This window comes from Puntigrus tetrazona, unplaced genomic scaffold (assembly GCF_018831695.1).
Source record: "Puntigrus tetrazona isolate hp1 unplaced genomic scaffold, ASM1883169v1 S000001062, whole genome shotgun sequence".
In the NCBI taxonomy this organism is placed as follows: domain Eukaryota; kingdom Metazoa; phylum Chordata; class Actinopteri; order Cypriniformes; family Cyprinidae; genus Puntigrus; species Puntigrus tetrazona.
Genome location: NW_025048651.1, coordinates 491,936 through 504,931, shown reverse-complemented (window position 1 = coordinate 504,931; position 12,996 = coordinate 491,936). Strand labels below are relative to the sequence as shown.

Sequence of the window (12,996 nt, the reverse complement as noted above, 5' to 3'; positions counted from 1 at the left end):
AAGTTGGATACATAAAAATTCCCAAGTATTCTAGCAGAAAGAGAGCGAACACGATGAAAGATTAAATGTGAAGTTGCATATGCTTCAGATGTGTACACCCTAAGCTGAGAGCTTTAGCAAAGCCTTACACACTCTATTAATGGAAACATGGAAGGAAAGCCATTAGTGTCACTCTGGCTGATGGTTCAAATCAGAACCACACAAGCAGAGGATTTAAAAAAAAATAATAATCTTCTCTTCCTCTCCTGGTTATGAACACACACATGGATTTCGGAATTAAAGGAGTTCTCCTAAATCACATCTGAACTTGCTTGAAAGTTCATGTGCTCACTTTTTGTGCATTTACAGCATTGAGAAACATACAGTGTTCTCCTGGCCTTTTTTATTACTTGCTATTTTATTATTCATTTATTGTTTTATATACAGTACGTTGTAATGCCTCAGTCTGTATAGAATAATTTTCTGAAAGTGTTCATCCAAATCTACTGAAACTTGGCTCTTAAGTGACCTGTTCAGTCTCCAGATTTAGATGCCATTATAATATTTAGTCCATATATATTTAGACAAGTATTTATAAGTATATATTTATAAGTATTTAGACAACATAAAAGCAGTGGCAAGCAGTGGAAACATAAAATCCAAAGATTATAAGTGATATTTTTCATGAATAATTTTGCACATGAATGTTTTAAATTTCTGACTGATTGATTGAATACAATAAATGTAAAAGTTTTAATAGTTTAACATTAGGTTCAGATAGTTTGCTTTTAATGGACATACTTTTTTTTTTCAGAATCAAATTTCTTGTTGCAGATTGCAACATGTAACTTTTAGGTTACCTTCAGTTAGACAGACTAAGTTTAAAAAATTTAAAATCAATAAAAACATGACCACGTTAACGTTCAGAAGTTTGAGCTTCATTTCTCCAGAGCACACAGCCATGCTTGGAGTGTCAAAGTAATGTTAGATGCTGACTGTTTTTGGCATATATGATACCGTGTGCTTGTTAACTCCTGTCACCGCCATGCAGAATATTTGTATAGCATTTATCAATCTTTTAGGTTGTTATTTGTGAAATAATCTTAAAAACAGCAGAGGGGTTTGCCTAGTTTATCCTGTCAGCTGTTCTTGTAGTCCATCTGCTCGCTCTCACTCTTTCTCTCTCTCTCTCTCTAACATGGTTGTTCCAATGTTTATAATATTTAGTTTACATTGGCTATTTTTCTATCTACTTCTTACCCTTTGCCCATTAATTTAACAGTTGTAAAAAGCTATCAAAGCTATTAAAATGAGGTATAATTGATGCACGCATTCGGCCATGCCAAATCATGCATGGAACTGCCTATGTTTGCTTTTATTCTTTTATTCAGCACTGAAAAAAAAGGTTTTATGTGTTTTATTTGTTTAAACGCTACTGTATTTCCCCTGTGCAGTCAGATGTCCTGCTGTATGGGCTATGCAGTGTTCTCAGCACTTAAGTTATTCTTTGTTTTTTTCTTTCTCAACGATATGGTTGTTGTGCTTCCCAGATTTTTGACATTTTATACACAAAATTGAAGATGCGTGCATGTATCCTTTGTTCACTTTCCTGTGGACTCGACTAACTGATAGCACCTTTTTCTCCTAAATAACTGTTTTTGTTGTTGTTACCGTGTTTGTCTGTGTATTTATGTCCTGCATTATAATTTGACAGATGTCTCTTCAAGAGTTTAAACAGGATTTTGTGGACTATTTCTCTTGTGGCAACATTTGTCAGATTCAAATCTCTTCCCAAGAAACCAGCACAAAGCCTGAGGCAGAGGGAAGGACGTTCTCCTGACATTCCCCTACACTCTTCTCCTCTCGTCTGCTCTTTCTCTCTAAATGTGTGCTTTGGGAATTACATGCTCTTAGCATGCTAATAAGCTTATTTAGGCTTAGTAGCTAAATACCATGGTCTAAGGGGGGAGAATGTGTCAGTCTTAAGGTCAAAAGGGGAAATTCTGTGTGTGAGTGTGTGTGCTGGTTTTTTGTGGTTTATGAGAGAGGTATTACAATTTGAAGGTGGTTTATGAGGATACTGCCAATATCCCCATAATTCAAAAGGCTTAAAAAATATACTAAATGGTGTTTTTTTTTTTTTTAAATCTAAAAATGCATAGTTTCCTGTAAGGGCTAGGTTTGGGTATAGGGTTTTTGTAGGGCAATAGTAAGTAGAGTTTGTACAGTATAAAAACCATTCCATCTATGGCGAGTCCTCATAAACCACAAATATCAGTGTGTGTGTGTGTGAGTGAGTTAGTGAATATGTGAGAAAAAGCAACATAATGTTTCTGGTAACACTTTATTCTGATAATTTAGACGTTTGACGTTGAAAATTGAGAAACTGCTTATCCCTTTTGTTCGTCTTTGAGATACAATTTATGATTTGTTAAATGAAAACCGGGAGGATTTTGATTGCCTCATTGACTGCCAAGTGAACACTGTCAAGGAGCAGAATAGTACGAAAAACAATGTCAGAATATTTCATCCGCCATCAGTGGTTTAATCTGAATGTTATGAAACGATGAGAATACAAAAATGCTATTCTGTGTATGAATGCATTTTCTATGTGTATTTACTCTGTGATTTGAACAAATATAGTACATCCTTGCCACGGCTTGTAGAAGCTTATTAGTGTGTTGTGTAAGCCAGGTTAAACAGATAGGTCTTTAATCTAGATTTAAACAGAGTTTGTCTGCCTTTCAAACAATGTTAGGTAGATTGAGTTTAGGAAAAGACACAAAACCAGTCATAAGTCTTTTTTCAAATTTAGATTTATACTTCTAAAAGCTGAATAAATAAGATTTCCATTGATGTTTGTTATAATATGACAATATTTGGCCGAGATACAATTAGAAAATCTGGAATCTGAAGGGCTTTGTTCTGTATATTAATAAAGTATGTTTGTTTGATGGGTCAAAACCTTGACAAAAGAGCAGTCTCCTTTATGTCTGGGTCTTTAGAGGGGATGGGGAGTTGTGGACAGGCCACTCTCGGATCACACTTACTCTCCTCTCTCACAACTGAGCAGCAGAGGGCAGTCTGGAAGTACAAACCAATGATATACCCATGTTCCTTCTGCTCGGATGCAGGTAAGAGTTACACACACTCAGAACCTGTTTCAGACCAGCCACTAGACGCCCGAGCCGGGTCCCCTCCTTGCTGGTACATCGGTAGTTCTGTTTGTCATGATTGCCTGGTCCTTGGGTGCTTGGATGAAGCTCAGCGCTCTGTTTTCAAAATCATCAGACTCGCATCCTCCCAAGTTCAGCAGCGTCCGCTTCATGTCAGTAAACGTTGTGGATGCTCCTGTCTTGCGTGCGGAGATTGCAGTCTTTCTGGTGAAGGACGCAATAGAGCAATAATTGTACATAAATAGTTTAAGCAAACAAAATGTGATTGTCTCTGAGAAAGTTTCAACTGCAGGCATTATGGTATAGTACAAATATTTTGACAGAATTATATTCTATAAGATGAAACTCTTTTGTAATTGCTAATGCCACATTTATTAATGAGGTTTTAGTTCTTTACAAGTCATACCTTAACTTAAGATTATCTGTTCATTAGTTGAGCATAAATGAATGCATGTTAGTTCATTGTTATTGTAAAATGGTACTAATATGTCATAATACTAATGTCAAAGACATAATTGCAAAATGCAATGTAAATGCACATTCAGACACATTGCCTTGACTTCATTGTGTGTTTGTTTTTTAATCAAGTTTTTGTTTTTCCTAAGTATCTTTACCAGATACCTTCTATAAGATTAAATTGAATAAATACATAAATAAAAAACTGTTAATTATCATTTGTGTGTTGTAAAACTTCACATAACTATGACTGAACTCTGCATTTATACAGTACTCCTCAGCTCACCATTATCCACACAGCTGTTTGACGCCAGATGCTCTTCCTGTCAAAACTTGTGCCACCCCAGTGCTGGGACACAATTTTTCATGTCATTTGCAATTCATTTGCAAGTCTTTGAGGGAATTCAGAGACCACCATCCCACACTGACTTGGCTCAGCCAGGACCCAAAACACTGTTCTCTTATCAAAAGCTACTCTCGATGCTGCGTTCAATGCTAAGGAGAATGTTCTTTGTTCGACTGGTTGCTGAAGCATATTTGTCAAAGTCTGGCTTATATAACCTCGGTTAGGTGACATGATTTGATTACGTGCACCTGGATGTTATAAATAGGCATGAAACGGAAACATCCTCAGGTCTTTTTGTCTCCACAAAGACCACATTGTTTGTGTGTGTGTGTGTCAGCTGCTTCTGCACTGTAGTTTAAAAATAAGTAAATAAATACAAAGCAAGCAGAAAGTAAAGACATTAAACAATTTACTATGGCAGATTTGAACAGGAGATGTTTGCCTCGCATATCGATCAGGCAGAGGCACATGAGAGGTCCGTCCCTTTCTCTGGAACTCACCCCGGTGCTTCTTCTGAGTGGGCAGAGGATATTTCTTCTTTTGTTTCTGCTGAGATGGAGAATGCCACTTTAAAGCATTCCTTTACTTAAGGTGGTTACTCGGACAGTTGGGCACCTACATCAAGACTGTAGGAACATGAGATCCCCAAGCGCTCGAAGTTAGACGACTCTGTTGGGTGGCTGGGGGGAGGGAAATCGCACGGCGGCGGGACATGCTTTTACATATTTTTACATTATGTTCTGCAATACCTAGACAGACCAGGGACTTATGTGAGGATCCTGTTTGTGGACTTCACCTCGGGCTTCAACACTATCATCCCAAACCTCCTCCATCCCAAATTAACCCAGCTATCTGTGCCCACCTCCGTCTGTCAGTGGATCAGCAGCTTCCTGACAGACAGACAGCAGTTAGTGAGGCTGGGAAAATTCTCATCCAGCACCCGTACAACCAGCACTAAGGGTTGTGTCCTCTCCCCACTGCTCTTCTCCCTCTACACCTATGCACAGCAGAGATTGAACGTCCTTCGTCAGATGAGGAAGTTCAACCCGCCACAGGAACTGCAAAAACAATTCTACTCCACCATCATTGAATCCATCCTCTGCATTTCTATAACTGTCTGGTTCAGCTCAGCTACCAATTCTGACCTCAGAAGACTACAGAGGGTAGTGAGGACTCCTGAGAGAATCATTGGTACAACCCTTCCAACTCTCCAAGAAATGTACCTATCCAAAGTGAACAAAATGGCTAAGAAAATCGCTCTGGACCCCTCACATCCAGCACACTCTGTCTGGTTGACGCTACAGAGCACTGAGCACCAACAAACACAGGAACCGTTTCTTCCCCCAGGCAGTCCAACACTATAACACATTATTTATTTAACATACAGACCATTTACATTTCAAATTTGCACTTACTGTAACTTTACAAACACATCATACCTGCTTATACTTAAATGTCTATAATATATATTGTATTTTTGCTATTTTATATTTAGTTTATTTGTTTATTGTTAATTTTATTATCTGTGTCTTGTCTTGTCATTCTGTTGCACTGTAGAGCTTCTGTCACTAAAACAAATTCCTTGTATGTGTATACCCGTGTCACACACGTGGACTCCTTTTGTTGTTGTTTTGTCTTGTGCCATGTGTCCGGTGTGACCTAATTTCAGTTTATTGTCTAATTGTCTTCAGCTATGTCTCATTTATTAAGGAAGTTTGTTGTGTATTTAAGTCCAGTGTGTTTGAAATCAGTTTGTCTGACTTCATCATTTGTACGTGTGGTTGTTGTTCTGCCTGCCTGCCTGTTTGCAGTGTGATTGTTTATTTCATTTTTGGAAGATTAAAAGATTTATGTTTGTAGCATTCTCGACTAGCGCTACTTCTCTCGCGAACCGCACCGTGACAACCTGGCAATAAAGTTGATATTATGATTCTGAAAGGAGGCTGGACCTGAGGAGCATCATCTCTTCTAAAAAGAGGCCATTGTGCAATCTCCACCGCCTCTGGTGTCCATGGTTCAATGAATTCTCCTTATAAGTACATAATTAAAAAAATCTGGTTCTTAGCAGGTCTTACAATTTGGGAAATAAAACCTCAGATGAACAACAACATATGGTATATTTCACCATTTCATAATTTAGTTAACAAAATTAAAGCCAAAATGGAAAAGTTGTGTGTGACAAAGTTAGGACAACCTTAGTAATAACATAGGACTTTCTAATCTAATGCCTTTGATTAACTGATCATCAGCTAGTGGGAGCACCTTTATAAAAGCAGAAGTGTTCTGGACCATTCAGGTGTGTGTTAACACAATAACATGAAGGTAAGGCACCAGCAATGAGAATTAGACAAACAATTATTGCTGTTATCAATCTGGGAAGAGTACTATGGTCATTTTCAAACAGTTTGAAGTCCATCATTCTATAGTGAGGTAGATTATCCACAAGTGGGAGGCATAAAAAAACAGGAGTGGACATCCCAGCAGATTCACCCCAAGATCGGACCGTGTAATGCTCAGAGAAATGACTTCACCGCTGGCTCCACAGGTCTCAGTTAACATTGTTAAAGTGATAATGATAAAGTTCAAGACAACGAGACAATTATGGTATGTTTGGAAGTCTTGCCAGAAAAAAGAAATGGCAGCACGGTTTAGATTTGCAATGTTGCATCTGAACAAACCATAAGTCTTCTAGACCAATGACCTTTAAACAGATGAAACCAACCATGTGTCTGCAACAGGACAATGATCTTGTTATCAGTCAAAGAGTCAATCATCAGTCAATTAGTTATTATTCTGATAAAAGCTGCTCAGCCTTTATACAAGATGTTACGTAGGTAAGTCATTTTAAATGACCACAGTTTTCAGTTGCTGGAATGCTTAAGATTTGGTATATTTTTAATGTGGCTGTTGTTTTACATCATTATATATTGGTTTGATCAGCTCAGGTGAAGATCGGGTCATGCAACAAATGATCTTGAGCACACCAGCAAATATATAGCAAATGGCCACAAACCTCAATTAACCCGATCAATGTTACAAAGAAGCAATTGAATCATAGGGTGTTAGGGTTATGTATTGACATTTTGCAACTTTGATCCTTCAGTTTCAGCTTCCCTCTGGTATAACACGTCTTGTTCTAGGTCATGACATGACATGGCCTCTATATAGTATCTTAGACTGGTATGGGCGCCAGGAGAATCTGAAGGAATGAAGTTTCTGACGCCCAAAAAGATATGTGATGAACATGTCTGGAGTCTTTGTTTCGCCAGTTGTTTTTACTTATCTTGCTCTGTCCTTTTTCTCTATAAATAAAGTGACTTGCGATCTGAGCTTCGGAGGCAAAGCAGGAGGCAAAGGGGAGGTTAAGGAGAAACCTGCTTCTCTCCCGCTTGCAATCGACAGCGCAATCCTTGCAAGCTTTAAAATCCAAAAACTTGTCTTGTGTTTTATTTCGCCTTGAGTTGATCCTTCCTGGTAAAGAGCCGTTTGAGTGAAATAGTCTCAACATAGGGTGTCCTAACTTTATTACCCATAGCTTTTCCAACGTTTCTTTATTTTTTGTATAATAAGAAGAACTTTAGTTTAAGAACTGACAAGAACCACATAATGTTTTATTATGTCCTTATACAGAAAACCATGAAATTCAAATAGGCTATACTAACTGTATATATCCTAGCTATAACACATTACTGTGTGTGTATATATGTATGTATGTGTGTATATATATATATATATATATATATATATATGTGTGTGTGTGTGTGTGTGTGTGTGTGTGTGTCTAACATATATGTAAAATGTGTTAACGTATAAAGCAGAAATGTTTGAATGTCTAAAAACCTATTACTGAAACACATACATGCATAACTCTAAAACATTAAAAGGATCACTTTTCAGTCAGAGTAAATGGAGATTCCAGGAGACAGGCAGTTACTCTAGGAGAGCTGGGAAAAGGGCTGTAAAGGGTCTTTAACCCATCAACAGGACCCGGTATCTGCTTCTTTGTGGGCCCTGTCCCCAAACTACTGAGTACTATTCTGAGTTGCTGCATTGAAATAGACTAGCCTGCTGCTTCATATTTTTACTTTGGTTTTCGACATTTGTTTTCAGGTTGGTTATTTTCATTTCTGATGTGTCATCCTTTTGTTCCTAACACATTACTCAGTCCATAACAGTATAGGTATACAGCATGATATTTTCCCCATTGGGATCTGATGTTTTTTCAAAGTGTTCTGTTAATTTTCTGGAGCAATGTATTTAACATATATATAGAGAACGTATGAGTGTGATAAAAATAAATCACCTTATAGGTAAAACATGGCGATATTACTCTGTAGGGCAATAAATGTAATTTCCGTATGGGGTACAAAAATAACAATTTCTATATTGCCCTTCTTTGAAAACAAGGCATTCAAAACTTTCAATTGAAAATTTTACTTTAAATTTGAAGGTGAAAGTCTGGATGTCTTTTTCAAAAAAGAGAAACATGTCGGGCTTATTTGTAGTTATTCAAATATTTCTATTGCTATGTAAAGGCTGACACACACTCCCACACTCACTCACATGTCCAACCATTAGCTACCCGAACGTCAGGACTCACTGATGAGCCATAATCTATGCTTGTGAAAGTAAGATTAATGATGAAACACTTGCACATCTGCCCTTCTGCTCTCCACATCTGTACAGGTGGGTTGAAACTCAAAATTTATTTGCATCAAGTAAATCAAAGGCTGATGATGCACAGGATACGTTTTTGAGTAATTTTACTTTGAGCATTGTTGATTTGGTACTTTCCCATTGAAAATGGGTAACAAATTTCTATCTGGTAGTGGGCCCTGTGTCTCTCCTGGTGGCCCCTTGATAGCAACAGTGCCCAAAGTTGCCCTCAGCGGATCATCAGTCAAAGAGTTGGGATTCTGATAAAAGCTGCTCAACCTTTTTACAAGATGGTTACTATAGGTAAGTTATTTTGAATGACTACAGTTTTCAGTTGCTGGAATACTTAAGATTTAGTATATTTTTAATGTGGCTGTTGTTTTATATCACTATATTGGTTTGATCAGCTCAGGTGAAATGCAAATTTAACCAGAACTGGTAACTTTAAAAGTTCAATCAATCAATCAATCAATGAATCAATCATTTTTATTTATATAGCGCTTTTTTTAACATGCCTGGAGCAGGGCTATAGTGCAATTGAAGTACTATGATAAACAAATATTATACAGTATATAGACAGTTATACTAATTACTAAAATACTTTTCTTGTTGCAGATGAGTAAAAGATGCCGTGCTCTTGGGCCAAAAGAACCCGATACATCGTCTTAAGCGTGAGTGCGGTCATCTGTGTATTTATATTCACTCAACCTTCTGTACAAAGACTTCTCTTTGGAGCGTGTGCGTGTGGTCAGTGCGTGTCAGACATCGCTCATGACACCTGGTTCCAAAAGCGCTACGACCCCAACGCCCAACCCTTACTGACTAAGAAAAACTGCGTACTCAGCAATGCCCTCTATTGGTGGTGGCAAGTAAGTGCCTCGGCTGATACAGACACAATGTTAGGATTCTTCATTACTGGCATTCGTTTATTACTGCCAAAATCAATGTCTGATACCTTGAAGAAAAACAACCTGGTTGCTGGTTTAAACTTGTAACTATTCTGTAATATTTGAACAGAAGCTACAATATAAGAGTCGAGTGAACTACAAAGTAGTAGTGGAGATGTTGTTTGGCATCTTCCCGAATGAAGAGGAATACTCTGATGCAAGCCCAGGCCGCTGCAGAACCTGTGCTGTAGTGGGGAATTCTGGGAACCTTAAAGGATCCCACTACGGTGTGCTCATTGACGCCCATGATCTTGTCATTAGGTGAGTGAGAGAGCTGTTAACTGCATGTGCTCTATAACTAGAATAACTTTTCCATGCATTCTATCGTCTCTCTATCGATTTCATGAGTTTGCACTTACATATAATTAATCATAGTAATCGTAAAAGTAAGCGTATTTGGCGTGCTGTCAGGGAGAGGGCTTGGAACTAGGTGGACTACCGAGTCCAGAGTTTTTTTTTTACTCTTGTCCCTGAATGCCCCCCCCCTGAGAGGGAATAGTAAAACTAGGAGGAATGGAGATTGGGGTGGTGGAGGGATGCTATGAACGAGATATCGAGATAAGAAGCTTGTGTGAATTTATAGTAGGCTTCTCTTGCTGTGGTTGGATAATTGCCTGATTAGGAAACGAGAATCCAGCCAGGTTAATTATCAGCGCGCGCTCCTCCTAAAATTTGTTTATAGCTAAACATCATTTAGCAAGCGCTTTTATCCAAAGCAACTTACATTGCATTCGAGTTTTACATTTTATCAGTTCTGTTTACCCTGAGAATCGAACCCATGATCTCAGTGTTGTTAGTGTAGACTACAGGAAAGCCTACCGTGGAGTGAATGTCTCTGGGCAGTTCGAACTTTGCATAGAGAAATTTGCTTTAAAAAGTTTATTTAAATAGGAGCCACAGGATGTATGCTTGTTTCCACAAACACCTGAAATATCCCACAGGAATGCCTCTGGAAATAGAAACAGGCAAGCTTTGATTTTGATAACTCAGAGAAGTTGCTGCTGATGGAATCCAGCTCTCTGGAAGATGGTGTCTGTATAGACAGAGCATGCACCAAGGTCCAGAAGGACCAATATGTAGAAAACTGAACTTAACCGCATGAGATACAGAAAGTGAATTTGTTAGTGTGAAGACAGTCAGGACAAAATTTTATGACTATAAAGATCCTGACAAATGTGATGTTCTCAAAAATAGACACATGGCACACACACATACACAATGCCAGAATGAATTAGACTTCAATTAGTGAGTGTTATAGGTGCATTGTATCAGAGGGCACATAAAACATCTGCCTAAATCGTTTTGTCAGGATAAATAAGGGTCCGACTGAAGGCTTTGAGCAGGACGTGGGGTCTAAGACCACTCACCGGATCATCTACCCCGAGAGCGCTGTGGACATGGACAACTCCACTCACCTGGTGCTCATCCCTTTTAAGACTGTGGATCTGCAGTGGCTCATCAGCGTCTTCACGACCAAACACATCGATCGGTGAGACCGCTTTAACAAATGAGCACACATGATGACGCTTTTCACAATTCAGCTGTGTAAAATATGTCATTACTTTTACTTTAAAGCATGCTTCAACACTTTTACCATAAAGACATCACTTTATTTCATCAGTGCCTACTCTCCTGCTTCAGTCTGTAGGTTTATTCTTATTTTTTTTTGTTGACCACCTTTTTATATTTACATGCAGTAAATAAAGTTTGCCCTAGAAGCGCTGCAATTGATCAAAATATTCCATAACAGCATCATTTCTTTTTTTCTTTAGAACATACGTTCCAGTGAAACCCAGTATAAAAGCAAACAGGGACAAGGTGAGGAGCCACATGTTAACCAACCAATAACTATCAGGCATTCGATCTGGAGAGACGTTTGAGTGTTATATGTGAACGGTGCTTATAAATGTGATTTCGGGATGATTTCTTTTTGTGGCATCAGGTGATGATCCTCCATCCCGGGTTTCTGAAATATATTCAAGAACGCTGGCTGCAGAAACATGGCAGATACCCATCTACTGGTTTTATTACACTCATATTTGCCTTGCACATCTGTGACCAGGTAAAACTAACTGAATATTAACTCGCAGATTAAAAAATGAATGCAATGCATAGTTAATACTCTGTAAAACTCGTGAACAATATACAGTAGAGTTATTATACAGTATGAATTATGTCCACCATGATTTATCATTCGTTAGGGTCGCTTAGAGACCTTGATTGACCAGAACAGACTCACGAGACATCTGGGCTAGTCCAGGTCTTAGTCAGAGGCTACCCCGTTGATCACTTGCCTTATGCAGCCATCTCCTCAATAGACTCAAAAAGAGCTCCCTAAGTAATAGCATGCTAAGTCTGGTGGCCAGAAGTCAAGATCTCAAAAACGTGCCCCCGGCTCCATCCATCGACCGTTGATCTGACTCACCCTAGCACGCCAACAATGAGGAAAACCTCAGAAGTCACTAACCTACTAGAATAATGATTTCAGACAATATTATAAGTTAACCAAGATTAACGTTTATTTTGCCCCGTTTATTTTATCTAGTGCACATCCATCTAGTGATTCCATTGGCTTAAATGCTTGTTATGCCTTTTTAGATCATGCACACTTGCTTCTCTAAAAGACCTACGTACAGTTCCTTGATCTATTCACACAGGTGCTATATACTCTGTTGCCCCACTGGACATGTGTCTTTCATTCTTGGTTAAACTAATCTTCTAGGTTTGTAAATGAATAATTTAGTTTCTTAAAACAAATACAAATGCAATTAAAGTTTTACTGCCTAGGCAATTGCAGAGCAAAAATAACAGTAAAGCACCACTGAGCATCCAAACGGTGCTAATACTAGTAGAATCGTGCATAACCTGTAAAAATGTGGCAAGTAAAGCACTTTCGCAAAGTTTCCAATTTACATACAAATGTCTATGAATACTAATGAGTTCTCATTAATATTTAAGACACATTATTTATTTCTTTTTTTTCCAGGTGAGTGTATTTGGGTTTGGAGCAGATGAAAATGGAAACTGGCATCATTACTTTGAACAAAATAAGCATAATCGAAATGCTGGCAATCATGGAGGAAGCTATGAGTATACTATTGCACTTAAGCTTCATGAGAAAAAAAAAATTCATTTGTATAAAGGATGGTGACTATTGCTGTGAATTTCTTTTTATAAGTATTTATAACATTATGTATGTGCAAGACATTACGTTGGAAGTTAAATAAATATGTAAATATGTTACTGACAGAACAATCAGTTATTTTAAGGCGGAAAATGTGTCATTCTAAAAGGTATTATTGGTGTCTTTTGAAAGGATACAGCCCCAGTGCCATCATTTTAGAGTGTACAAACTGTAGGCTAACATATTTATACTAATAGTGACAAATTGATTGAGTTTCATGGAGACTGTGAGGGATGGTAATGGAATGACTTG

At 38.1% G+C, this 12,996-nt stretch overlaps 1 protein-coding gene across 1 annotated transcript; it reads left to right on the top strand.

The window, feature by feature from the left end:
- Positions 1–9,239: 9,239 nt before the first annotated feature.
- st3gal1l3 (ST3 beta-galactoside alpha-2,3-sialyltransferase 1, like 3) lies at positions 9,240–12,770 on the top strand. The gene is made up of 6 exons (XM_043234086.1): positions 9,240–9,482; positions 9,631–9,821; positions 10,870–11,049; positions 11,333–11,378; positions 11,503–11,622; positions 12,547–12,770. The coding sequence occupies exons 1-6, from the start codon at positions 9,240–9,242 to the stop codon at positions 12,709–12,711; spliced, it is 945 nt and encodes a 314-aa protein (XP_043090021.1). The 3' UTR covers positions 12,712–12,770.
- The last annotated feature ends 226 nt before the right edge of the window (positions 12,771–12,996 follow it).

What these genes read in the sequence shown, in the direction of transcription:
- st3gal1l3 (XM_043234086.1), top strand. Translation starts at nt 9,240, where the DNA reads ATGCCGTGCTCTTGGGCCAAAAGAACCCGATACATCGTCTTAAGCGTG. An exon ending in ACGACCAAACACATCGATCG is followed by an intron (nt 11,050 to 11,332) that starts GTGAGACCGCTT and finishes TTTTTTCTTTAG; the next exon opens with AACATACGTTCCAGTGAAAC. An exon ending in TAAAAGCAAACAGGGACAAG is followed by an intron (nt 11,379 to 11,502) that starts GTGAGGAGCCAC and finishes TTGTGGCATCAG; the next exon opens with GTGATGATCCTCCATCCCGG.